Here is a 27762-nt window from a genome sequence, read left to right as displayed (position 1 = left end):
ACACACTGGGGTCAGTTGGGGGGAAATAGGGGAGGGACGGTGGGGAGTGGGGAGCTGGGGAGAGATAGCAAGGGGAGAAATGCCAGATGTAGGTGATGGGGAGGAAGGCAGGAAATCACACTGCCACGTGTGTACCTGTGCAACAATTTTGCATGTTCTTCACGTGTACCCCAAAACCTAAAATGCAATAAAATAAATAAATGGGGAAAAAAAAAGCCTTTTGAGGAATTGACAAAAGTTCTTCTACAGTGACCAAACCATTTTATAATCCTGCTAGCTGTGTGTGAGGGTTTCAGTTTCTCCACATTCTTGCCAACCTTGGCCATTATAGCCATCCTAGAGCACATCAGGTGTTATTTCATTGTGATTTTGATTGGCATTTCTCTATTATCTGATGAGGCTGAGCATCCTTTCATGTGCTTGTTAACCATTTGTTTATCTTCTTTAGAAAAATGTCTATTAAAGTCCTTTGTCCATTTTTAAATTGGATCATTTGCCTTTTTATTGTTGAGTTATAGGAATTCCTTATATATTCTAAATATTAAACCCCTATCCAATATGTGATTTATAAATATTTTCCTTCATTCTGTAGGTTGTCTTTTAACTTTCTTTGATGCACAGAAGTTTTTAATTTTGATGAAGCCCAATTATCTATTTTTGTTTTGTCACTTGTGCTTTTGGTATCATACTGAAGAATTCACTGCCAAATCCAAGGTCATGACGATTTGCCCCTGTGTGTTTGTCTAAGAGCTTTATGGTTTTAGTGCTTATATTAGGTTGTTGATCCATTTTGAATTCACTCCAGTATGTGATAACTATTAGAACAAGTGTATCTGGTGTGGTCTCTACAGAACAAGCATAAAGGAATGCCTCGCTCATCTCCAAATCACATTTTTGGTACAGAAAGTGAACAAACCAAAGCATGAACACAGTTGTTCTAGTTACTAACTCATGCCTCCTTTCATGTGTAAAAGAGGATATTTTAAGGAAATGAATGAGGAACCAAATCCTTGACATTTGAGAAAAAATTCTTAGAAACCCAGAATAATTGTTTCTTGTTCAGGCTTTTGCTATAATCCTTCCCCCAAACCCGATTTTTACCCACACATCTCAACTCTATCCCACATGTCCTCCTGTGCACACGTAGAGAGTGTGTACGTATATGCATGGACATGGTGGCAGTGATGGTGGAGCAGACTCAGGGCAAAAAAACAAGTGAATGCTTCCCAATAAAGGAATAGAGAGGGGCGTAAATATATGCATGAGAATGGGGACGCCTTCTGAAGCTAGCCCTGGAGCATGATTAAAACACCTTCACATAGCTCAGAGTTATAAAAAATATTTATTGATAACTAACAGCTAGATCAGTAGTTTTCAGCCCTGGTCAAATATTTAGAATCAGCAGGTGAGCTTTTTTAAAACATCAAGATGCAGGAGACGTCCTGAAGATTCTTATTTAGCTGATCTGCATGGGATCCAGGCATCTGTATTTTTTAAAAGCTCCCTCAGTTATTCTAATGTGTAGCCAATATTTGCCCAGCAATCCAACAGTCATAGTTCCACAACTCTTTCTTTAAGGCATTTGGAGAATTTGATTGCAAAGGATATGATCACGGCAGGCTTCTTAAGTAGGTGGCAATTCACCTGGCACAGTGTCAAAGTCACCATGCATGTCTCCCTAACCACAGTGCCTTCCCCTGCACATTAATGCCTAAAATTCCACCACTGGAGCTTCTCTCCCTTGTCCCAACACTTTCCTTTATTTTTAAAATGAAAATATTTCTGAGATTGCCTCATCTGTCATCTACACCTTGAAACAAATGGGTTTATCAAATGATTAGAAAAACTGCTAATAGGAGAACCGATAGCTGACAGGCGTGGGATAGTTTTTCCCTATTAACAAATAAAGCTTTAGAAGGAAAACTGGGAGATGACAATGATGGAACTATACTTTACAATTCTGACATGAGTTCCAATATATTATGACCCATTAAACTTTGCTTCTTGTTTGTGAATTCCCTAGGACTAATTTTTATTGGTTATTTCTGAGAAAAAAAAAATCCCACTTTGTTGACAAATCAACCACCTTTTAGAATTTAAAAAACTGAGATACACAGAAATTAAGCATCTTTTCTAAATAGTGTTCTCTGTGTTTGACAGTGTAAAAGATGTTTGACCAGGGGTTAACCCAGGATCTAAGATACTTGTCCCAGCAGACCTGTGGGAGGAAAAAATTCTAAGTGTGTGTGTGCTTCTTTATTCAAGACCTGGATTGAGTGGTAATGGCTGCTTTGCACCATTGAGTTTGGGATTAGTCAATATTTGATTTTTGTGCATAACAAAGTTTTTCCTTAAAAATACTCTTACCTGTTTTGGGAATTTATTCAAATTTGAGCACATTATTCATTCATTCATTTGATGTTGGGAATTCAGTAGTGAGGAAAAACAGACACAGCCCCCTCTCTTTCGGTGCTTACACACTAGAGGGAAAACAAACATTAGTAAATCCATCAGGAAAATGGCTGTATAATTTAAAACTGTGGTTTATGTGATGAAGGAAAGTTATGTGGTTCTAGAAAAGTGTATAGCTGGAGGACCTGACTGAAGTAGTCTGAAAGACAGGGAACATTAAAAATAGGGAGAGCCTCATGTGCTAAGGTCCTGCAGCAAGAGGAGAGTATGATAGTTAAGAAGCTAAAGGAAGCATAGAGAACCAGAGGGGTAGAAGGCGAAGCAAAAGAAGTAGGAAAGGGTGATATCATGTTGGAGTTCTGGCCTTTATCCAAGAGCAATGGGAAACGCTTGATGAGTTCAAAACTAAAGAAGGATGTGGCCAGAACCAAATTTTAAAAAGCATTATTCTAGATGTAGTGCCAAGGATATATGGGAGAAGGGCAAGGATGAGAAAGGTAAGGACACTTGGGAAGCTATTGCTGCAGTGCAGGCAAGAGATTAGAAGCTTGGCTAAGATGGTGGTGGCAGAGATCATGAGGCACTGGGAATGGGGGATGGGTAAGGGGGCTTTTTGGGAAATGAGATATCCAAATGGTAGGGCTGTTGGGATGATGGAGTAAGAGGGTGAGGATGCCTCTGAGGCTTCAGGCTTATTATATGTGTATAAATGCATGCTGACCATGCCATTCAATGTGAGTAGGAACACTGGGAAAAGACCAAGTTTGGAGGGAACATGAATTTCATTTTCAAATATTGAGCTAGAAATGATTTTGAGACAAAAAAAGAATTTTATATTGAAAAACCCATTTAGAATATAGTAGACCCCCTTAATTCACAGTAATAATCAGAAATACATTAAACTTGATCACATTTTGCAAATTAGTAAGTAAACAATTTTAAATTAAGGATGCTGTACTTCATCTTGCTGCTTTGCCTTAATTATTAATGACACCATTTCGGAGTGTGTTAGGAAATATGTTAGATTTTTAGAAACAATGAAGTCGTGGTAATGGGAGGCCACACTTCTGTAGTCAAGCTAGTAAATCCTGGCTGAGGCAAACATAGAGGAAGCAGAAGGGGGTGTTTTTCTGGAGAGATTTATTGAACTAACTGAACCAATGAAGTTCATTGGTATTTATGAATGGTTCATTAGTGTAACTATCTGCACACAAGGTGAATTCACATTAAATGATAAGGCTTCCCAATAATTAATATGTGCCACTCTTTAGAATTTGTAATTAGAGGAAAGGGCCAAAATAAAAGGAAATAGATAAAAGGATAGTTGTTATAAAATTTAACTCCTTGAAAGCCAATTCAGTTTCTTTGTGAAGCAAACAAGACAAAAAGGACCAGAAGAATTGAAAATGTATTTTCTCTCTTAGTTGGCAACTCAACTTCAAGCTAGTTCAGGGTTTCTGGTTTTTATCCTAAGAGCACTGGAAAATTCCTGAAGGGTTTAAACTAACGAGTGACATGATCAGGATTTATTTTTAAAAAGAATTACCTTGCACTATTGACGATTGGGGCTGGATAATTCTTGCTTTTGGAAGACTGACCTGACCTTTGCTTTGCAAATGGTTAGCAGCATCCTTGGTCTCTACCCACTAGTTGCCAATAGCAACCCCCTCCCCAATTGTAATAACCAAAAATACCTGCAGACATTATCAAAATATACTCTTAGGGGCTAAATCGTCCTGTTAGAGAACACTGAGCTAAATTTGAAATGCTTGACAATGTCATTTGACAACCATTTAGGGGCTGTTAGCTTTCATTTTGCTTAATAAATGTTTGCTAGGGACCTTCTCTGGTGTGATGTTCAAAAAGGAATAAGACAGTCTCTCTGCTTTTAAGGGGTATATATGGTAGGGAATGGGTGGGGAACTGACAAATTTGGAAATTAAAGGATGATAGGGAAAGGTATTATATTAGACCAGCCTTGTATCTCTATAAAGGAATACCTGAGACTGGGTAACTGATAAAGAAAAGAGATTTATTCTGGCTCACAGTTCACAGGCTGTATGAGAAGCATGGTGCCTGCACCTGCTCCTAGTGAGGGCTTCAGGGAGCTTACAATCACGATGGAAGGTGATGGGGAACCAGCATGTCACATAGCAAGAGGAGGAACAAGAGGGTAAGGTGCGGAGTGGTTCCAGACTTTTAAACAATCAGATCTCATGTGAACTGAGAACTCATTTATCACCTAGAGGATGGCCCTAAGCCATTCACGAGGGATCTGCCCCCATGATCCAATCACCTCCCACCAGGCCTCACCTTCAATACTGGGAATCACATTTCAACATGAGATTTGGAGAGGACAAACATCCAAACTATATCAGATATCATTCCAAAATAAGATAGTAAAGGATGCTTGTTCGGGTGTAGATTTCCCTGCTAACCGAGAATTATCCTGTAGTTGGGTTTTTCTCAGTGGCAAGATCTCAGGATTTGACCTATCCATGACTAGGGTTGTCTGTGTTCATTGATGACAGAATTGATATGGGAGAAGAATCCCCAGCAAATTCCAGATGAAATATTCTTTGCATAAAGTCTCTCCTGATCTCTCTGGAATTTTGTCTGATCCATTATAACCTTTCTCTTCTATCTTTTCCTCTCATCTAACTCCATCTAGTCTTAAAAACATGCTTAAATTCCATTGAACTTTCAGGGAAAAACAAACAAACTTATCTTCAATCCTGCCTGTCCTGCAGAGTATATATCATTCCATTTGTCATCCCATCCCATAAGAAAGAAACCTCTGCCCTGATACAGACATGATTCTCTCCTGCATAACACTCAACTTATATTGCCAAATTCCACAACTTTTTTTGTGTTCCCTTTAACATTGATGGCCAACTTTCCCCTTCATTTCTACTTCTTTCCAGGTTTCCTTGGTCATATCCTTACTTTCTCTCCCACTGGGATCATTTATTTTTCTTCTCTGACTCTTCCTTATGGACTTACTGACCAAATGGCTGACTCAAGTATTTAGTGAATTTAAATACCTGATGTGCTTTAATTCCCCGGTATTTCTCTCTCACTTAAAGAAGTACGTTTATAAATAAAATTGAAATAAGCTTTTTATTGCCACCCCCAGAATGTTTTTTTAGATTAAATGTGCCAGTGTAAACTTTGCAATCAGGGTGGCTCCTTTTTAGGAATAATACTACTTTTCATTATATCGAAGACACTGTTCTGACATTTCACATGACAAAACACATCCCTGCTTCTGTTCCTGCAAATGCAGGCAAGTCACTAAGTCACCCTGAAAGCTGCTCCTCTTTGTTTTATTGTAACATCTTTGGAGTAGTTGAAAGAAAAATGAGTTCCTTCTGCCCAAGAAAATTATAAAGAATTTTCAAAGCTGATATTCAGTGTCTTTGGGAAAGTTTTAATTCACTTAGAAAAATACGGAAATGAACCTTTTGTTTTGACATTTGTTGATAGTGCCTTTTGCTGAATATCCCAAAAGACCCAAGCAGTTGGAAGAACTGGATGCATGCTCAACATTTCTGTGCTGAAGAAGGGGGGACCCTGGTTGCCATCGAAAGTGAAGTAGAGCAAGGTAGAGTACTCAAGGTCCAACCAGGCCAAGATAATCATTTTTATTCAAGTATTTATTAAAATATCCCCCCACCAATACTAACATTCCCAAATCAACATTTAAAATACTGTATTGCAGATGATATGTGAATTTTCAGTTTGACCCATAGGTTTTATTTCATGACATCTGTAAAAGTTAGTGTGCTGCATTGCTTATAAACTGCTGGGTTTTGGAGCCTTTCTGTCACCAGTAACAGTGGGAAGAATTAAGGACATATTTCTGGCCTATATTTCAAAACAGCTAAAAGAATCTAATGTATAGTCTACATGTAATTGCATGGTAATTACAGGTAATTACCATGGTAATGTGATTTTTAGATTCCTTTACATTTACCTACATGCTTTTATTTGATATTTAAACAATTTTATACTTTAGTTCAAATACAGTAGATAAATCCTCTTTTTATTTAGAAAGGTAATTAAGGAACACTGGAAATTGATTTGCTAATGATATGATGAAATCTCAAGTTATCCAGCTAATTTCTGTCAATTTAAACTAAAACAAAAGTGAAAGAAACCGCATTACCTTAACAAGGATAAAGTAGCAAATCCCTACAAATGATTCATAATTATGTTTTGCTGGCATTTAAATATAATCAGAGCTATAAATAGGATTCAGTGATTACTCAAATGCTTTCTACAGTATTAAATTAGATAATGTATTCCTGTTTTTCAGCTTTCATTACGATGAATCTTTTTGGCCAGACCACTAGTGTGTGGATAGGTTTACAAAATGATGATTATGAAAAATGGCTAAATGGAAAGCCTGTGGTATATTCTAACTGGTCTCCATTTGATATAATAAATGTAAGTTTTAATATTTATTTTTTAGAGATCACTTTGGCAAGATACGTTATTCAAGAATTGTTTACTAAAGCTTTTTACTTCCTATATTTTGTAGATATAAATTTATATTAGTTTATTTATATATTAATTTTTAATGTAATTTTATATAATTTTTTTTAAGACAGAGTTTTACTCTGTCACCAAGGCTAGACTGCAATGGCGTGATCTTGGCTCACTGCAACCTCAGCCTCCCAGGTTCAAGTGATTCTCCTGTGTCAGCCCCCTGAGTAGTTGGGATTACAGGTGCCCAGCACCACACCTGGCTCGTTTTTTGTATTTTTAGTAGAGCCAGGGTTTTGCCATATTGATCAGGCTGGTCCTAAACTCCTGACCTGAGGTGAACCACCCACCTTGGCCTCCCAGAGTGGTGGGATTACAGGCATGAGCCACTGAGCCTGGTCAATTTTATATAATTTTTTTATATATAATTTTTTATATATAATTTATATAAAAATATAATTACTTTACTCATCACAATAATTGTTTCTTTTGTAGGCTATGAAATAATTTGTGAATATGTTTATTAAATGCAAATAAAGGAATAATTATCTTAATTTTAAAAATAATGTTCATAATAAAAATTTTAATGTTTTAAAAATGCTATATTTTATTATACTCTTGATAACATGTATTATTTTAAAGATTCCAAGTCACAATACCACTGAAGTTCAAAAACACATTCCTCTCTGTGCCTTGCTGTCAAGTAATCCTAATTTTCATTTCACTGGAAAATGGTATTTTGAAGACTGTAGAAAGGAAGGCTATGGATTTGTATGTGAAAAAATGCAAGGTAAGATATACTTGGTTTTTTATTCCTTTCACTTCCAAAGTCCATCCTTCTCTTCCATTGTTGGTTCTACACAGCTGTGTAGCTAACAGTTTCACAGCTAACAGTGTCAGGCACTTATTCTTTGGCTTTATGTAAGTTTAGTTATTTAATCTCCCCTACCCTAGGCTTATGCCCTTTAGTGGGATTATAAGGACTGCCGAGGCCACTTGAACGATGACCAAATTTATGTATCTATCTTAGTCATATTAAATGGCTTTACTGCTTCTTTCTGGGAGTATGTATCTGTTCAGCTAATTTTTAAAGGTCACTGAGAAAAAATGTTAGGAAAGAATTAGGGAAATAAAGCAACTCATACTTACTCCTTTTCTGGAACCCTAAAATGGTCTCTGTGGCCAAATGTGGCATGCAGCAGGTTTCTAGATCTGATGGGCAGAACCCCCAAATGGTTTCTGGTGTGAAATACCAAAGCCACACTATTACAAAATAACCAACAGCATCAATGAGCAGTGTGAATGCACTATAACTGACCTTAAGTAGTGTAAATAAAAACAGCAGCTCATGTTTTTACTGAGTGCTGGGTATCCCTGTCCATACCACCTGAGAAAGTCATAGTTGGTATCTAGAGCTGTGTGGAACTCTGGGCAGCCTAGCAAATATATATGCTTACTTGGAATATGAATTTTACTTCTTATGGCATACATGTAAACTCTCTAATGTTACTATCAACCCATCCTCAAAAAAGCAGTGCCAGGGAAGCTCCATTTCTGGTTCTCAGTTACCACTTAAACATTATAGCGTTCAAGAACTGAAAGAAGATACTAGATATGTAATAGCAAGAGTAGCATGGGAAGAGCAGAGCCTTGTAAGGAAAGAAATAATATGAGCATGCCAGGTACCTACACGTTTATAATGTACCAAACGCTGTGCCTTGAGTGTATGCACAATATGCCATAAAATCCTCAAAACACTTCTATGAAGTAGATAAAAGTCTTCCATTTTACAGATAAGAAACTTGAGACTTAAAAACATAAGTAACCCTTGTGGGTGCAATGCTCACACCTGTAATCCTAGCACTTTGGGGGGCCAAGGTGGATGGATTGACTGAGCTCAGGCGTTCGAGACCAGCCAGAGCAACATGTTGAAACCCCATCTCTACTAAAATACAAAAATGCAGCTGGGTGTGGTGGCAGACATCTGTAGTCCCAGCTACTCGGGAGGCTCAAGCATGAGAATGGCTTGAACCTGGGAGGCAGAGGTTGCGGTGAATGGAGAACACACCACCGCACTCCAGCCTGGACTACAGAGTGAGGCTCTCTCTCTCTGGGAAAACAAAATAAAACAAAAATAACACACTCAAGATATCTCAGTTAAGCACAATGATTCTATTCCACTACCTTGATGTTGATTTGTTCTTGAAATTTGCCTCTGATCACTTTTTCTCTTTGGTATTTTTGGGACTGACAGTGTGAATTTTCCTTTGGAGATAGTACAGAATAGTGGTGATTGAGAGCATAGGCACTGGAGTGCCCACCACACATGGGTTCCCACCCTCCTCTGTAGATAAGCTTCAGTCAAGTTACTTATCTTCTATGATCATGATTTCTGTAGCTGCAAAATGTGGTGATAACCATCTCACACACTCTATGTATATATAACACTTAGCAGACTTCTAGCATATATTTAACAAATGATAGAGTTTTTTTATTATTTCCAAAAATTATTGTTCAATCACACTAATTATTGTAGCCAACAATAAATATTCAAGTTCTGCTCCTCTTCTCTGTTTGCCAGATAAATATGTGCTTACATTGGGCTTGAGCCCACAGTCTTTTATCTGCCAAAAAATTAAGAACGCTGAATGAGAAGGGACACAAGGGCAAAGCAAGACTCCGCAGTTTAGAACTGGGTTTCCAAGAGATCTTTCTTTTTCAGGGCAATGGGTGGCAAAACCATGCTGCTCAAAATAACTTGTTTTGAAATTTAATGAAATCAATTACATATGGAGAAATTCATGTATGTAAAAATACAGATACATAACTCTGGGGAAAAAACAGTCAAATTGGCATTTGGTAACATATACAAAGAATTTCATTTAATTTTATGAATTGTTAGCATTTTAAAATAGCTACTTTGATATTATTTTGATTTTGTATAAACAACCATTACACTGGGCACATAGGCTGGGCACAGACTTCTAGCAAAGAGTAAAAATATGATAAAAGTGGGTTCCATCACCATTTATAGAAATTAAGTAGATTTATTTTACTTTGTTTTACCATATGTACGGCTGCTATATTGAGGTAACAGCTTCAGATAAAGGTGTCTCCTGCTTTGCCATTTTTACTGGGGGACTATGACCAGAGGAAGAGAGTGGAGCAAGAAGCAACATTCATAGGATGCCTCTGCATCTCCATGCAATAGTGTGTGCCCTGTGTGGATATCTCATTCAGCTCTATTCACACCCCTCCAAGGGAGACCCTAATCATCTTTTGTAGACCATAAGTTCGAGGTTAAGAAAGGTTAATCTTCCCAAGGACCCTTTACCAGTTAGGGCCAGGAATAGGATTAAGTCCTAGGTCTTGTGACCTGCCCATACCTCACATGCTTCCTTCCAACACCAAATGTAGTAAAACCAAATGTAGTACACAGAAGTTCAAGTCACTTTGGATCAGAAGGTATAAAAACTCTTACTTTGTTTTTTGTCTGTTAGAGTTTCTAAACCTTAAGTCTATTCTAGTACATAACATAATACAGAACAGAAAGGCAAATGCACATATCAGAGAGGAAACACCTGTTTGTAAAACACAGGCTTGGTTTTCACATGGTCACAGCCTCTCATGAACTCTCAACCACCAATGATCACATGTGAACAAACCTTGCCTTTTAATTTGCAAACCTTGGCTCTTACAGGTGACATGTTAATAGTAACTGTTTATAAGAACAGTGTGCATTTCTAAGAATTTATTACCTTTATTTTTTAAATTATTTTTAGAAGTATACATGCAAACATTAAACATAATAGTGACCATCAGTCTCAAAAGTGTAATCAAGTATTTTACCTGATAATATACACCTGTAATATTAGGTTTGCAATGCAGCATATGACTACATAACATGTGCCTCTCTACTATTTAAAAGCATTAAGTTCTGCCAAAGCAGTGGATTAGGCCAAGCATAGTTAGTGGAGTGAAATCCACCTACAAAGATCATCATCAGTTCACCAAAAAGTAGTCAATTTGATAAGGAATGGTCAAAAATGAGAAATCTTCTAGAAATGGTTCAATCTATGTTTATGTTTTTGAAAAATGATTCATTAAATTTCCTAAGTCTTCTCATTTTTTAGCATCACCTACATTTTCAGATAGTGTCCTCATTTTGAAATAGCCAATTCCAGAAGAAAGCTGTCTGATCAACCTGGGTCATAGTGACAAGGATCCATGCTAAGCTTTGCCTCCTCCTTTCTCATCCAGATGCTACAAATGACTTTTGTTGCTGTTCTTGTTCTAGATACTTCTGGACACAGTGTAAACACATCTGACATGTATCCAATCCCTAATACCTTAGAATATGGAAACAGAACTTACAAAATAATTCATGCAAATATGACTTGGTATGCAGCAATAAAAACCTGCATGATGCACGGAGCACAGCTGGTCAGCATCACAGACCAGTATCACCAGTCCTTCCTCACTGTTGTCCTCAACCGGCTGGGATATTCCCACTGGATTGGACTGTTCTCCGCAGATGTAGGTATCCTAACGCCCTTGAAATATCCTTGCATAATTAACTTTAGCATCTTCCTCCTCCATGATGTAGCCACTGAAAGTAGCACTGAAAAACAAACCCCTAAAATAATAGTAAACATAATGCTTAAATAATTGGTTTTTGTGATTATTTGACCAACCTTATGAGCAGCCTATGCCTACAAAATAAGAGTGAACACCTCTTTAGGGTAAACATACACTTGCCTAATGTCTGGAAGTTAATACCCTTCATTGGTTCTCTGAAAATTTCCAAGTGCCCCAATACTGCCTTGCATGTGCAGTGGAACACATCCGAAACTCAAGCACTGCATTTAGGAATTTGCGGCAGTTAAGAAATCCCCAAGAAAAATAATGAATCATGTTTCTTGTCTAGGAATGTGATTATTAATTAGTTGAGTACCCCTTATAATTAAACACTTTAGGTTTTATTTTCCTCTAGGGATGCGGTTTAGAGAATATGTTATTTTCATTTTTTAAATAAAAATATTATACACTCAAAGTAGTGAAAAGTAAACTCTATCCTGAGCCCTAGTTCTACTCCCTAATATTAGTAATTGTGAATACTGTCTTGTGTGCTATCTAGAAATTTTCCATGTACACATATATGTGTTCCATATACACAAATATACTCATGTAATGGAAGAATATGTATATTGTTTTTCAAGCGCAAATGAGATCCTATTATACATGCTGTCTTTAAACTTGCTTTTTTATTTAATATATCTTTTACAACTTCACATGTCAGTATATAAAAATCTCATGCATTCTTTAGAACTCAGCATGTAAGGATATACCACAACTTATTAAACCATACTCCTGTGAATAGACATTTGGGTTCTTCTTAGGTTTTCAGTTATAAACAATGCACAACAAATATATCTGTGCCAGTAGGATACATTCTTTTTTCTTTTCTTTTCTTTCTTTGAGACAATGTCTCACTCTGTTGCCCAGGCTGTAGTGCAGTGGCCCAATCTCAGCTCACTGCATCCTCCACCTCCCCAGTTCAAGAGATTCTCCTGCTCAGCCTCCCCAGGAGCTGAGAATACAGGCAGGCACCATCATGCCCAGCTAATTTTTTACTTTTAGTAGTGACAGGGTTTCACCATGTTGGCCAGGATAGTCTCAATCTCTTGACTTCATGATTCATCTGCCTCGGCCCCCCAGAGTGTTGGGATTACAGGCATGAGCCACTGCACGTGGCCGATAAATTCTTAGAAGTAAAATTGCTGAGTACACTTTAAATTTTGACAAGTACTACCAAATTGCCCTCCAAGAGTTTGCACCAATTTATATGCCAACAACAGCATGTGAAAATGTCTAGTTTTTTCACATCTTTGCCAACACCAAGTATTATCAAAATTGTAATCCTTGCCAGTGGGAGAGGTAAAAAATAATTATTTCACAATTACTTATTGCCTCATGTAGTACAGAATGTTTTAACTTTATGTAGTCAATTTTGCTGTATGGTCTCTGGATTTTCTATGACTTAGAAAGGTTTTCTCCACACCAACAGTACAAAAAAACTTAACCAAGTTTTCTTTAACACATTTATGTTGTCAATTTTATGTTTGAGAATTTGCTTAATCTGAAATTTATTTCAGTGTAAAAGACAAAGTACTGGTCCAATTCCACTCTGATTGCTCACTAGAAAATCATAGTGATAGGGAGCCAAGAATTCCTAAAAATCAAAAAAAGATCTCATTTGTGACAGGTATTCCTGTTTGTCAAGCTGTATTCACAGAGGTCCTAGACCCTCTTTAAAATGGGGTGTGGAAATATAAATCAATGTGGGAATTGTAGTATGCTCAGATAACATTGGGTGATGCTGCCAGCAGTTGTGGCAAAGAAATGATGACTCAGTTTTCCTCCACAGAATGGTCTTAATTTTGACTGGTCTGATGGCACGAAATCCTCTTTCACTTTTTGGAAAGACGAGGAGTCATCCTTCCTTGGTGACTGTGTTTTTGCCGACACCAATGGACGCTGGCATAGAACAGCCTGTGAATCATTTCTGCAAGGTGCCGTTTGTCATGTGGTCCCTGGTAGGTTCAATTCTACTCAACTCAAAAATACACTCTATGTAACTACTGTATGCAAGGCACTGTGCTAAGCAAGGGTTATGAGGATGAGTATAGTAAGAAGTCTCTGTCTTCAAGAAGCCTCTGGTCTGGGTGGTGATATAAAGAAAAGTAGAACTACAAATGATGTAAGAAAGAAAAAGAAAAAGAAAAGAAAAAGAATGTATCATATCCATTTGGAGAAAGGTAGAAAGGCTTCTTGAAGGACACAGCAGTGCAGATGGGCCTTGATAAATGGTGGCTCATGCCTATAATCCCAGCACTTTGGGAGGCTGAGATGGGTGGACCACTTGAGGTTGGGAGTTTGAGACCAGCCTGATCAACATGGAGAAACCGCATCTCTACTAAAAATATAAAAATAGCCGGGTGTGGTGGCACATGCCTGTAATCCCAGCTATTTGGGAGGCTGAGGCAGAAGAATCTCTTGAACCCATGAGGCAGAGGTTGTGGTCAATGCCATTGCAACCCAGCCTGGGCCACAAGAGTGAAACTCTGTTGAAAGAAAGACAGAGAGAGAGAAAGAAAGGAAGAAGGAAAAAAGAAAGAAAAGAAAGAGAGAGAGAGAAGAAAGAAAGAAAGAGAGAAAGAAAGAAAGAAAAAAGAAAAAGGAAGGATGAAAGAAGGGAGAAAGGGAGGGAGGGAGGGAGGAAAGGAAATACAAGTAGATAAATGGGTGGGTGTAGATGGGTAATAATGGGACATGGAAAGGCATTCTGAGAAAAGCCGGATGAAAATGTGGAAGGAAGACAGGACTGGGCTTGTGTAAAGCAAAGCTGATGTTGGGATTTGCCTGAATGCAGGTTAGGTGTAAAGGAGGGGTGGGAAATTAGACGAGAAACATGGGCTTCAAGCATGTGTGGAGGACTTTGAGGATGCATGTTTAAGTCAATGACTGATAGGATTCCAGAGCCACGATGATGATGATGATGATGATGATGACGACGACGATGATATTGTTTGGATATTTACTAGATATCTGGCTCTGCACTTTATATAATATCTCATTTACACTTAAAGTTCACCTGGTCTACCCCTTGATTAAACATGAAATGTAAACTCAGAGCATTAAATAACTTCCTGAATATCTCACAGCTGTCCATCACCAGTACCAAGAGTAGAAATCAAGTTTCCTGCATGGAATTCCCTAACACAAGCTGGCCTCCTTTTAAATATCTCATTTAGTAAAAGCACATGTATTTACTTACATTCTGGGTACTGTATCAAATAACATACAAATTATATATCATTAGATCAAAACAATTCAGGATTAAATGTAAATGATAGCCACCTATATCTTGGAAAAGCTAATTTTGCTTCTGAAACACCATAAAAGCAGTCCTTCCCGTTTTTCCTTTTTTTTTTTTTTTTTTAGCACTTGCCTTTTCTTGGAATCATGACCTTTCAATAACAATGCATTTATTGAATGCTTTGTGAGGCTCTAACTCATTTAAACTTCTCAACTTGTAAGGAAGGTGGCCGTGTGGCTCGTACCAGTAATCCCAGCACTTTGGGAGGCAGAAGCAGGAGGACCTCTTTAGGCCAGGAGTTTGAGACCAGCTTGGTTAATACAGTGAGACCCCTTCTCTACCAAATAATAATAATAATAATAATAATAATAATTTTTCAGTTATCTGGGCTTCGTGGTGTGTGCCTGTAGTCCTAGCTACTTGGGAGGCTGAGGCTAGAGGATCACTAGACCCCAGGAGTTTGAGGCTGCAGTGAGCTGTGATTGTGCCACTGCACTTCTGCCTAGGTAACAGAGCGAGACTTTGTCTGTTAAAAAAAGTTTTTTAATTAAAAAAATTATTTTTAAAGTTTTTGTTGCTAACTCTCTTTTATAGCTAAAGAAACCAAGTGCAAGGTAACATCCCCATGGCCACACAGCTAGTAAGTGGTGGAGCCGGGATCGCAGCATGGATGTGTCTGACTCTCACACTTGCTCTCTGAAATAAAGTCCCCCTGGAGTTCCCTCATTTATTTTATGTTATGCTGTGTTATGATGCTTTATGGAATGCCTTATTTTCTTTCATAGGTTTATTGGTGGGTAAGGACTTTTCAAATCTGTGATACACAGCACTGCGTGAAGCGCATACATTTGGAAATCTCTTGCCAGCATCAGTCAGCTGCCACTCTCTCCAGGAGTCATAGCCCCTACTTGTTCCAACCTTTAGGATGCTAATTGTAAACATGAAAGACAGCCACCCTCACCCAGGCAGTACCCAAACTAAGCCTCCAAAGCTGTGCATTAACATATCTTGTTATGTTTAGGTAAAGATTATTTCCATCAGAAATGCTATAAGCTGGTTCTAGTTTTATAATCATTTACATGAAACCCAATCTTTTAGAGTATTACCATGAAAATCTTGTTACATTTATTTATCTTGGTCTTTTATAGAATGTAATGTAATATTTATCTCAATAAATAAACCCAGTCACCACTCTGAAATCATAACTGGTTTTTCTTCACAGAAACAAGACCATCTGAACACCCAGAGTTGTGCTCAGAAACATCTATTCCCTGGATAAAATTTAAAAGTAATTGCTACAGTTTTTCTACAGTCCTAGATGGTATGAGTTTTGAGGCTGCTCATGAATTTTGCAAAAAGGAAGGTAATTGTTTTTGTGATGGTAAAAATGCTTTCATGTGCTCCTACTTGCCATTTCAGTAAACAATGTGAATTTCTTTATTCATCCCATTATTTAGTGACTTTAGGAGCAACAAAAACTATTGAAAAAATACATACTATTTGAAGTTGCTTGTTTGGAGGACAGCTACTAAATGAAACAATGTCCAGTATAGAATTCGGACACCTAAGATGATGTCTCAGCACACTGCACTTTCCGAAGAAAACGTTCCTTTTGCATGCATTTGCATTATGAATTTTGAATGTTCCCTAAAATTAATATTCTATGCCTTAACTTCTGAAGTGCAAGCTTGTATCTTTTTTAAAATGCAGTTTTCTTTAAGTTTTTTCATTTAAAATCTCTTATTTACAAGGAAATTTTCACTTTTCAAAACCTGTGCTTTGCAAATAATGGTATAGGAAACACATTTTAAAGTATATTTACGTGTAAACACAAATATTCCTTTGCTACTTGTCTCTCTTATAGGATCTAATCTTTTAACAATCAAGGATGAGGCTGAAAATGCATTTCTCCTAGAAGAGCTGTTTGCGTTTGGTTCTTCTGTCCAGATGGTTTGGTTGAATGCTCAATTTGATGGTAACAGTAAGTGATTTGGGTAGAGGAGAGGACATAAATAAATACATGGTTGTTAAAGCTGATGATAATGGCATCTGTGAGCCAGAAAACTCTCCTTGGATACATTTGCTGTGAAAAAATAGCATGAAGCCAAAAGCCATTTGGAATCTTCCAAAAACAACATTGGAACCCTTTTCTGAACCCTTTTGTCTTTTGAAAAAATCCTGGAATACCAAAAATAAAAGCAAACAAACAATAACATGTTTATCTTTATCCTTAGCAGGAAGATGCTTGGCTAAAACTTTGTGTTCACAGACTTAGCCATAGCATACCCAAACCATATTTACTTGAAAATATCCCTGGTTTCTAAATGTTATAAAAGCACAATAGGGTTATGAAAATGTTTCCATGATAAACTGTGCTGTTAGGATTCTTATTTGCTACTCATAAAAACCAGAGTTTTTAATAAAATGGAAGCATGGTATTATTTTCTTTATGTAATTGATGGTTATTGAAAGGTACTTTCAGAGAAAATTATTTTAATTGGTATGGAGAGCCTGTTACAGTGGTGTACCAAGTTAGGGGGTAGCCTACCCTTTCAAGGAGGGATTTTTAATCACCAACATTATTTAGAATTTCAAGCAGATGGTGATAATAAAAAGCAGACCGACTTTTAGTTCGTTTTATTGTTAGTTTTAAATTATTTTCAGACAATACACTCCCCTTTATTGCCCACATATGACACGGACTCTCCTACTGCCCCTAACCTCTTGGTACATGGCTGGCTTGCTATTAAAGAAACTCACTGTAAAATCTTTTTAGAGGCCGGGTGCAGTGGCTCATGCTATAATCCCAGCACTTTGGGAGGCCAAGGCGGGCAGATCATGAGGTCAGGAGTTCAAGACCAGCCTGACCAACATGGTGAAACCCTGTCTCTACTAAAAATACAAAAATTAGCTGGGCATGGTGGCAGGCACCATAATCCCAGCTACTCAGGAGGCTGAGGCAGGAGAATCCCTTGAACTCAGGAGGTGGAGGTTTCAGTGAGCCAAGATCACGCCATTGTACTCCTGCCTGGGTAACACAGCAAGACTCCATCTCAAAAAAAAAAAATCACTTTAGAAAGCCATTTTGTAATGATAAAGATGTTAGGACTTGAAAGGATTTTTCTTTACTTGATTAGTCTTGTTTATCAAATGATTTATTTAAAGTGATTATAAATATATAGAATATTTCAAAATTCAAACTGTCACATTAAGAAACATGACAACCTAAATGAACTAAATTAGAACGTTGTATCTAAAATAAACAGGCAACTTTATTAATGCTTACCTTTTGATATTGAGTTCATGACTGTATTTACTGAGTTGAATGCATCAGTTCAAGAGTCTCATTAAATTCAGGGGCTGCTTTTTATGGTTAATTCCAGTCTTAGTACGTTTGATAACCATGCACATAATTCATAATGAGTCAGCAATTTTCCCACAGATGAAACCATAAAGTGGTTTGATGGAACTCCTACAGACCAGTCAAACTGGGGCATTCGGAAGCCAGGCACAGACTACTTCAAGCCCCATCACTGTGTTGCCCTGAGGATCCCTGAAGGATTATGGCAGCTATCTCCGTGTCAAGAAAAAAAGGGCTTTATATGTAAAATGGAGGCAGGTAGGTAAAGTCAGAGAGTAATTCTTCATTTTGATTCTACCTTAACTAATGTTGACCAACCTCTTTAGCATTTAAAGATTTTTAAATCCAAGTTTAGAGAGTATTTAGATAGATTCTGACATTATTGTTGCGTTCTGTACCAAACAATTCAGAGAATATTGCAGCTCCTTTTTTCTGTGATATGGGAAAAAATATCATTATAAATCAACTTAAAGACTATGATTTTTCTTGTGTCACCCTGGTTGATCACCTAAAGAGCAAAAAAGCAATGTCCCTCAAGCAAATAGAACTAGGAATGTAAACCAGCAACTTTCATTCAGGTGACTGCTACTCAGAATTTTTAAGGTTTATGTTTGGCCTCAGGAAATGTAATGTAGGCTTACGTGTATTTGTTGAAGACAAGGAAATGTGATTCTCTGTTGCAAGCATAATGTGTCATAAAAGTCACATTTTAACTTAATCATGAGCAACATACTTAGTGTTTAGTAATTAAAAAAAAACAAATTTTAGAAATCTAAGCTGGAAAATTCTAGTCAGTTGCAAACAACTGAAGAGTTTTTTAAGACAGGGTGTTAAGGAGGATTGCTGATGGTGGGAAGATGTCTATAATAATTACAACAGTTTCTAGATGTCCTAAGTATTATAAAGGAGAGATTGCTGTGGCTTGGACTGCTAGAGAAGGCTTCCGACATGAGATTTTGAGATCCCAAAGGATGAGGAGAATTATACAAGTTGGAACAGAAGAGGAAAAGGCCCAGTGTGTAAAAGGCAGCAGCTAAGAATGTGTTTCAGTGAGTGCAAACAGCTCACAGTAGGGGGTGATGGGAATAAAATTGGACAGTAATGTAGGATACTTTCACAGAATGCCAGGCTAAATAGCCGAACTTCATGGTGGAAGAGACAGACCCCCTATGTGCTCTGTAGACACCTGTGATGAAGCAGTAGAACTCATGAGGATATGAAGAGAAGCATTTGTAATTTTAGTGATTGATCTAGGAATGAAAGAGGAAGGGAAAAATAGGAAGACAGAATCACTGGCCTTGGTGACTGATTCAGTGCTGGGAATGAAGGAGAAAACACTGCAGATGTGGGCACCAAGGTTTGAAACCCCCACAGTGTGAGTCTCAACTCTGTGTGAAAAGCATGGCTAAGCCTAATACATAATGTGCCCAAATTATCACTAGCTTTTAAATATCAAAAACACCTCTTGTCTTACAGGACTTGAAAGCTTCCTGTAATGCCAATAACACCTGCTTCATCCTTTGCAACAGCTTTCCAAGGTAGCAGAGCAATTAAAATATCCCCATTTTGCAGATGGGAAAAAATGCCTGTCCAAACTGAGGCTACATCAAGGACTGCAGAGAAAACTCCCAGTTTCCTAAGTGCTCCTTCCATGCTGCCCACTGCTTCTATCCTAAGGACACTCTTAACAGTCTTTCTTAAAGATGTATCTTTAAAGTGATGGTTATCCCAAGTACACTAAACAAATTATATGACTGTATTCAATTATCACTTGTATCCTAAAAATTTGTACATCTGATATACATCAATTTAAAAGAAGTATCTTCATAAAAACACAATAATACATGTTTTCAACAGTTCAGTGCAACACTATATGGTATTCTTTTTATATTACAAGAACAAGTCTGGGCTGGACATGGTGGCTCACTCCTTTAATCTCAGCACCTTGGGAGGCAGAGGCAGCCAGATCAGCTGAGGTCAGGAGTTCGAGACCAGTCTGGCCAACATGGCAAAACCCCATCTCTACTAAAAATACAAAAATTATATGGGCATGGTAGTGCACACCTGTAATCCCAGATACTAGGGAGGCTGAGGCAAGAGAATTGCTTGAACCCAGAGGGCAGAGGTTGCAGTGAGCCAAGATAGCACCATTGAACTCCAGTCTGGGCAACAGAATGAGACTTCATATCAAAAAAAAGTCTGTTTTTTAAAAATATGGTTTTGCTATTGTTAACAGTGTTGATTCTTTCTTTTTTCATGTCTATCAGAGTGAATGAGCACCAGTAAGACATCAAGGCACTTCTTTTACTCACAAGCCCATTTATTCATCTTCCTCTAGTTCATTCTCTGAATCTTTCTCTGGATCTTTATCTAGATCAAAAATAAGAGTTCACATTTTGATATAACATCTACTTAAAAGATGTGTTTTTACAGTAGAAAGTTTTAAAACAGGAACTCTAACTTTTTGGATAGAGAAGCTGTTGCTCATTCCCCAAGATACATGAGATCACAAAGGTGAGAAGATGCTGATTTTAAAATCCTTACACAGAGGCAGGCAGATTACTATTGCTGAACAAACTCCATATAAGATCCCAACAAAACTGTGAGTTCTTGTATGCAGGGCCTATATTTTACTCTGGATTTATTGCAGCACAGTGCTGAGACTGAATGGAAAGTTCTTGGCTTGAAAAAAAAAAAAGATGCGTGTTTGTGAGCACTAATAATGATAATTGCAGTAAATCAAGGCTCAACAAACTTTTTTTGTAAAGGGCCCGCTGGTAAACATTTTAGGCTTTGGGAGCCATATGGCCTCTGTCACATGCCATTGTAGCACGAAAGCAGCTATAACAATACATCAATGAATGAGTGTGGCTAAGTTCCAGTAAAACATTTTTTATAAAAACAGGTGACCCAGTTTGATCCATGGGCCATAGTTTGCTGACACCTGCTGTAAGCAATGGCATTTCTGCTGAATTTTTAAAAACTCATTTTAATTTTTGTATTTGGTTTTAGATATTCGCACTGCAGAGGAGCAGCCAGAAAAAGGTATGTTTGAAACTATACAGAACATTTTGATTTTTCTTAGAAATAAGATAGAAACCAACTGTATGACGGTATCTATATTACTTCATCATCACTGAAGTTTTCCTTTTTTAAAAAAATCTCTTTTCAGGGCCAAGTCACAGCATAATTCCTCTTGCAGTAGTACTGACACTGCTACTCATTCTGGCCATTGTCGCACTTTCCTTCTGCATATACAAGCAGAATGGTGGCTTCTTCAGAAGACTTGCAGGATTTCGGAATCCTTACCATCCTACAACCAACTTTAGTACAGCACATTTAGAAGAAATTATTCTCATTCCTGATCTTGAGAAGAGTGAACAATAATAATGAGGTCAGAGAATGCCACAGCCACCGAGTGAGTAAAGAAGACTAAACAGGAGCCTCATCTGCCTTTCCCTTTACAGCCCAGATGCCATTAGAATGTGAATTGGGTCACTATTTTAATTATTCTTGAAGTGATTACTGGTTTTGAATTTTAACCAAATCAGATGGGTTTTGATTTATTCATTTCCCTAAACTGTGATCCATTCTTAAAAAGGGGAAATTATGCATTGGTTATTATTCAGAAAGACAAGAACTATTAAAAGAAACTCCCTATTGAAAACTCTCAAACCAATATGAATAATAGTTTTTTGCATTAATATGTCTCTACTAAAATTTGGGAGAATTTTAAAACCAATCTGGTATCTATTCAGACATTTACCCACACTCACTGCATTAAGAAAGACAGAAAGAAGCAAAAAACAAAGTTAATCTCATATATGACAGGAAAAGGAAAGGGCTTCTGAGAGGATTCTTAGTTGTTTCTTTTGAATTCACTTTTAATAGCAGGAGTTTGGAAAATACTAATTTCTATGCTTAAGGATCACAGATTCTGGGCTCTCAATTGATATTTAAGATGACATTCATTTTTATTAGGTCTAACGTCTCAAGCTAAAGGAGAAAGAAAAACACCTTCCTTAAATGGCAAAGACCTTCATTAGCAGTACACTTTTATAAACAACCATATAGCTAAAATGTGGCCTTAAACCTTCAATTACTAAATGATGATTTAGTTGGATATTTTAAAATGTCATATAGATAAGCTTAAAGTAATATATTGAAACTTTAACAGTTTTACTGTTAAAACTCATGAACTTTCTGAAAAACTAAAGATATGAAATAATATATAATACTCTTAACAACTGGAAGATACAAAATGTAACTTGGATTTAAAGGAGAAGAGCTGAAGGTCTGAATTATAGTCTCATTAGAACCAGACAGAGGATTGTTGAGAAGTACTAAATAAATTAGTAATCTAGATACCTCTATTATGTAAATGAGTTTAGGTGTTCTATTTAAGAAACTATTTTATGGAAACCATGTCCTTTTATATTAGTCTAATTAGTATAGATGGTAAATAATGATTATAATACTGTCTGTAAATAAAAAATTACAGATCTTATTTTTCTTTATTAATTTCTTATAAAGGAAACAGCTTCATAATCAATATCCAAAAATTTACTCATTACAAAACTGTTTATTGAATTCTATCAAGAAAAAAGTGTGCTGGGCATGATGGCATGCACCTGCAGTCCCAGCTACTTGGGAGGCTGAGGGAAGAGGATCAGCTGAGCCCAGGGGTTGGAGGCTGCAGTGAGCTGTGGTCGTGCCACTGCCCTCCAGCCTGGGCAATTGAATGAGACCCCCGACTCATAAAAAGTACCGTTCTAGAAACAGAGGTGCTACGGTGAGAAAGTTGGGGTGAGGTCTATCTTTTCTTGGCATTTATTTTCTAATGAGAGAAAACTGACAGTAACTCAGTAAAGAAATGCATATGCAGAAAATAGCGAGTGGTTATGAAAATGAAGTAAGGTTCCATGACAGAGGGAAGCTGGGGGACTCGCAGGGCCTCCTTAAAGAGTGTGCATTTTAATTATTACAACCAACTGCCCCAAAACTGGGGCCACTAGTCACAAGGGGGAGCTCCAAGAGAAAGTATGAATGAATTTCTAAGAGGCAAACCATCATCATTAGAAATCGAATTTGAAGAACATACCACTAAGAATGGAATCCTTGTGGCCTGCAACAGTGAATCCAGCTACCAAAAGCTGCTCTTTCCTACTGCTATAAGTGTTTAAACACTGGGAGAGTCTACCTCCATAATTTTTTTTAAAGTATGAGGCCTTCATTTTTTAAAAGATGTTATCTTATGTGGCAGTTGCATATTTATGACTCAAAAGAATAATTGGCTTGAACTCACCACATGATATAAAAGCCCAATTTAACAATCTTTTGAGCGGAATTAAAGTTCTGTTCTCTTCAATGGACTTGGTAAAACCTGCTAATCAACCAGCCTTCCAGTCAAGGTATACAGTCACATATAATAATTTGACAAAATGTGCCATTAGGAAAGTGATTTTGCAGAATGAAACTGTATTGCTTTCAATGCTCCATGCTTTTATTGAACAACATCTCCAGAGAATCTGGACACATGGACAGATCACACACTTCTTGCTATTACTGAAATTGCAGAAATAATACTGAAGTATTCGGCTATATTCATATATACACATTTTTTGAAACTTTTTCTCACATGTGTGTTGTTGTTATTGTTGTTTTGAGACAGAGTCTCCCTCTGCTGCCAGGCTAAAGTGCAGTGGCGCGATCTCAGCTCATTGCAACCTTCAACTCCCTGGTTCAAGTGAGTCTCCTGCCTCAGCCTCCCGAGTAGCTGGGATTATAGGCACATGCCACCACGCTCAGCTAATTTTTGTATTTTTAGCAGAGACAGGGTTTCACCATGTTGGCCAGGATGCTCTTATCTCCTGACCTCATAATCCGCCCACCTTGGCCTCCCAAAGTGCTGGGATTACAGGTGTGAGCCACCACACCCGGCCTCACATGTATTTTTAATCTGAACTAGATTTTATAGCTATAAGATGAAAAGAAAAAAAAGTAGCAGGTAATGGGTATATTATACGCTATTTGGGTGATGGTTACACTAAAATCCCAGACTTCACCACTACATAATGTATTTATGTAACAAAATTACACTTGGACTCCTTACATTTATGCCAAAAGAGTGTAGCAGGATCACAAATTCACACATAGTTAATATGCCCCTCCAGAAGTCCATTTTTCTTTGACTAACCTGAACATCTTTATAGACTCCGGGTAATGGAAATTCTTGGGTTTTTCCAATTAACAGTGTCTTGGGCTCTTATAAGCACAACAGTCTTCTTTCAGGTTAAATATTTCTTCTTTTGAAGGGTCCATGCCTTACTAAGGATAAGGTTAAACTGAATGTTTATTTAAACATTCAGTCTTTTGGAGTTTCTTTACTCTTCGCGAAGTGGTGGTTGGGTATATGAGAACTTGTGTCCTGGTAGTGTTGAGGGCAGAAGGTGGTAACTGACTGTGGTTGTATGTTATCTGGTGTCCACGGAGAATAGCTGTCTGGCCTTACTCCTGGGAATTCTGCTGGCACCTGCTATGAAGTCTGTAGTTGCTTTAATCTGTAGTCTGTTCTCTTCGATTTGGCTTTGTTCTGGCTGTCCCTGGTGCTGTCTTATCTCTCAAGAATTGGCTGTGTCTCCTGTTGAATTCCCATCTGGACACTGCAGTTCTTGGCTACAAGGCAGTCACTTCACTCCTGCAGTGGTGAGATCCTATTGGCCACCATCAGCTACTCTTTTAGTACAAGGAGGCGAAATGCCATACCAAACAATCCTACAGGCTTGGTAGCTTAACACAGCAAAGATTTATTTCTCACCCACACCTGCATAGGCTGGCGAGAGGACTTTGCTCTATTCAGTCATTCATGGGTCCATGCTCCTCCTAAATAGCCAGCCGTCTGTCTCCTAAGGCCTGGAGTCCTCCATGGGCCTCCGATCTGTGGCTGACAAGAGGTTGTTAACTTGAGACCCAACTTTATGGAGCTTCCACAGGCTGTTGAAATATATCCTCTAAGTGAACAGTCTTCAAACTGGGGACACATGCCTAAGGTGTTGAGAGAAAGGCTGACACATAGTCTGCTTATCTGGCACAGGATGGGAGTTACTGGAAGACCATGCTCCGTGCTCAAAGCAAGGAAGACCTCTTTGAAGCAACAGAATTAGAGCAGACTTGCTGGCTGTAGCTGCAGCCTTTTCCTCTAACTGTTTACTCAGTGTATCTAAAGTAGAGCATGCTCTATACCTCCCAAGGAAATGCCAAGCCACCACAGCTATAGATCATCTGCTTGTTGCTTCACTTCCTTTTCACCCCTCACATCCCTGAGCACATGCTTCTTTGTTTAAACACTCAATAAACAGTGTAGGTCTCCAGCGCTCGGGGCCTTCCCATCCTCCTACTTGCGTCGGCCCCCTGGGAGCCCACCTTTATGCACTCTTACTTTTTTCTCTTAATGTCTTTCTCTTCACCAACCCTCATTACTTCTTAGGTTGTGTCTGGGCTGATTCCCCAAGATAAGGAATACAGGAGCATGTGTATTTTAAGAAACTTAATTCCCAGAATCTTCATGTATATTTTTTTCTTAAAACTGGTTTACCTGAGAGCACTCCTGGTTCTTCTTTCCCACCTCTTTTTACACAAATGCCTTTCTCTACTTTTAAAAAGAAAAAGGAATGGCTTGCATTTCAGATCTTACTATGGGAAAATCCTCCATGGCTCCAAAGAAAAATATTCAAAATATTGATGTCAGTGAAGCTTCTTTTAATAAAGAAACCATAAACTCATTACATAGATCCTCATATCTTTCTCTGTGTTAGGACAATTTTCTGTTAAAGTTGAAGTGATGACTTAGAAATGAGTTATTTTGCCCCATGTCCATATTCCGAATTAATACGTATTGTACCTTGAAACAGTTGGAGTGCTAACTACCTTCAATGGAAGATTTATCCCATCTGTTCCCTGACTATTGTCAAAGAACACGCTACAGAAAAAGTCTGGTGAAAACAAAGTGAAGAGCATGTTGCTAAGAACCTATCATCTTATGTTATCCAGAAGAAAGTCCCAAGACTTGATTTATCTTAGATTTCCATGTGAGGTGTGAGCATGAGTATTAACAAGCTTATTTGAACTGAAAAATGAAATCAGAACTTTTCTGAACTTTTTTTTTATTTGGCTCATTGGTTTGACAACAAGGATTGACTTTACCAATTAAGTTGTATGGTGAACATTTTGTATTAATTTAATGAACTAAATCTGCTCCTCTTGTGTTCTGGTTAAAGCTTGTAATATGATAAAGACATTTTAATAGAAAAATGGTATTGACCGAACTATAATGAATTAATATTTTACTTTTCCCAGCCTTCATTTGTACATCAGGTAAAGCACAGTGCCTGTAAGTGAAAGAGTAATAGGCATAATGAACAGTTATTTGAAAAGTCTTAGTAAAGCCTTTTAGTTTTACTTCTAGGAAATTGACATGAATCATTCTAATGACTGGGTAACAAATCATTTTGCAAATAGCATGTTTCCAGTTCTTTGCTTTAAGGAAAACTGAAGGAGGACATAACCAAGCAGCTAGGTGATAGATGATAAAAAGTAATTTTTAATGTAGAATCACTGTTTTTTGGCACCTAGGAGAAAGGAATTCAAGTAATAGAGGGATATTGTTATAACAAACCTCCTTTTATTCTCATCTACTTATTTATATGAACAAGGTTTATATGTTAGGCAGGATAGGTTAGAGTATGCTGTGGAAACAACCCCTGTGATATTAATTATTAAAAAAAAAAGAAGTTAATTTCTTGGTCATGTGAAGCCTGTTATGATCAGGACACTTGCCTCCAAGCAGTAACTCACAGATCCAAGCTGTGTCCTACCTGCAGAACATGGGGCTTCCAGTGCTGCTATGGCACTAGAGATCTGTTAAGTTCCCGGGTTTAGGAAGCAACACGTGGCACTTCCACTCGCAGGTCATTGGCTGGAATGAGTCACATGACCTAACCTAACCGAAAGGAAGTCCAGGAAGTCTTCTGCTTTGTGTGCTCAGGAAGGAGAGGATAACTGTCTACAGTTAGCACTAGCAATCTCTACTAGAGTTTCTCAGCATGTATACGTGCAAAAAAAGAGAGAACAGACTTGATGCTGGACCTTGATGCATACTAGCAATTTTTAATTAATACTAATTAATTTTTATCTATGATACATCCATTTCATTAAGGGATCCATTTGCTATCATTTTAGTTTGACATATACTAATCTTATTTTAATCTCTGTACCATATTTATCTTGTTCTGATCAATTGCATACTAACAATAATTGAAATGACAACTCAATATAGAAGAAAATATATAATACATAGAGCCTATGTTCACAGAGACTTCTTAAAAAATAATTTTAATGGAGGTGATCCAAGATGGCCGTTTAGGAACAGCTCAGGATTGCAGCTCCCAGTGAAAGCGCAGAGGGTGAGTGGACGCCGTGTTTTTATTGCCCACAGACTAGGAAATTCCCGGGCAGAGGTGCTCCACGGTCACCAGCGCGGCTGTTTCGGCCAGCGCGGCTGTGCCGGCCAGCGCCGGCCAGCGCCGCAGCCTTGCCCCGCGCGGCTGCTTTGCCCCGCGCGGCT

General features: G+C 37.8%; 1 protein-coding gene across 2 annotated transcripts in view; it reads left to right on the top strand.

The window, feature by feature from the left end:
- PLA2R1 (phospholipase A2 receptor 1) overlaps positions 1 to 27762 on the top strand; it is a 144810-nt gene that overhangs the window by 107987 nt on the left and 9061 nt on the right. Inside the window, exons 21-31 of one of the 2 annotated variants that reach the window (XR_005203317.1) lie at positions 5899 to 6016; positions 6731 to 6861; positions 7543 to 7690; positions 11198 to 11436; positions 13328 to 13496; positions 16002 to 16142; positions 16644 to 16760; positions 18222 to 18398; positions 21153 to 21185; positions 21313 to 21558; positions 26051 to 26227. Coding sequence is in view for 1 of the 2 variants with exons in the window: in XM_017547637.2 (XP_017403126.1) it covers positions 5899 to 6016; positions 6731 to 6861; positions 7543 to 7690; positions 11198 to 11436; positions 13328 to 13496; positions 16002 to 16142; positions 16644 to 16760; positions 18222 to 18398; positions 21153 to 21185; positions 21313 to 21527 (1488 nt within the window). In the remaining variant the exon portion in view is untranslated. Of the gene's footprint in view, positions 1 to 5898; positions 6017 to 6730; positions 6862 to 7542; positions 7691 to 11197; positions 11437 to 13327; positions 13497 to 16001; positions 16143 to 16643; positions 16761 to 18221; positions 18399 to 21152; positions 21186 to 21312; positions 21559 to 26050; positions 27491 to 27762 lie in introns of those variants that run through there. The other variant, XM_017547637.2, reaches the window with a different exon arrangement.

Source organism: Cebus imitator, unplaced genomic scaffold, assembly GCF_001604975.1.
Source record: "Cebus imitator isolate Cc_AM_T3 unplaced genomic scaffold, Cebus_imitator-1.0 Scaffold10, whole genome shotgun sequence".
In the NCBI taxonomy this organism is placed as follows: Eukaryota; Metazoa; Chordata; class Mammalia; order Primates; family Cebidae; genus Cebus; species Cebus imitator.
The sequence above is the reverse complement of the archived record's forward strand: the minus strand, read 5'-3'. Positions and strand labels throughout refer to the sequence as shown.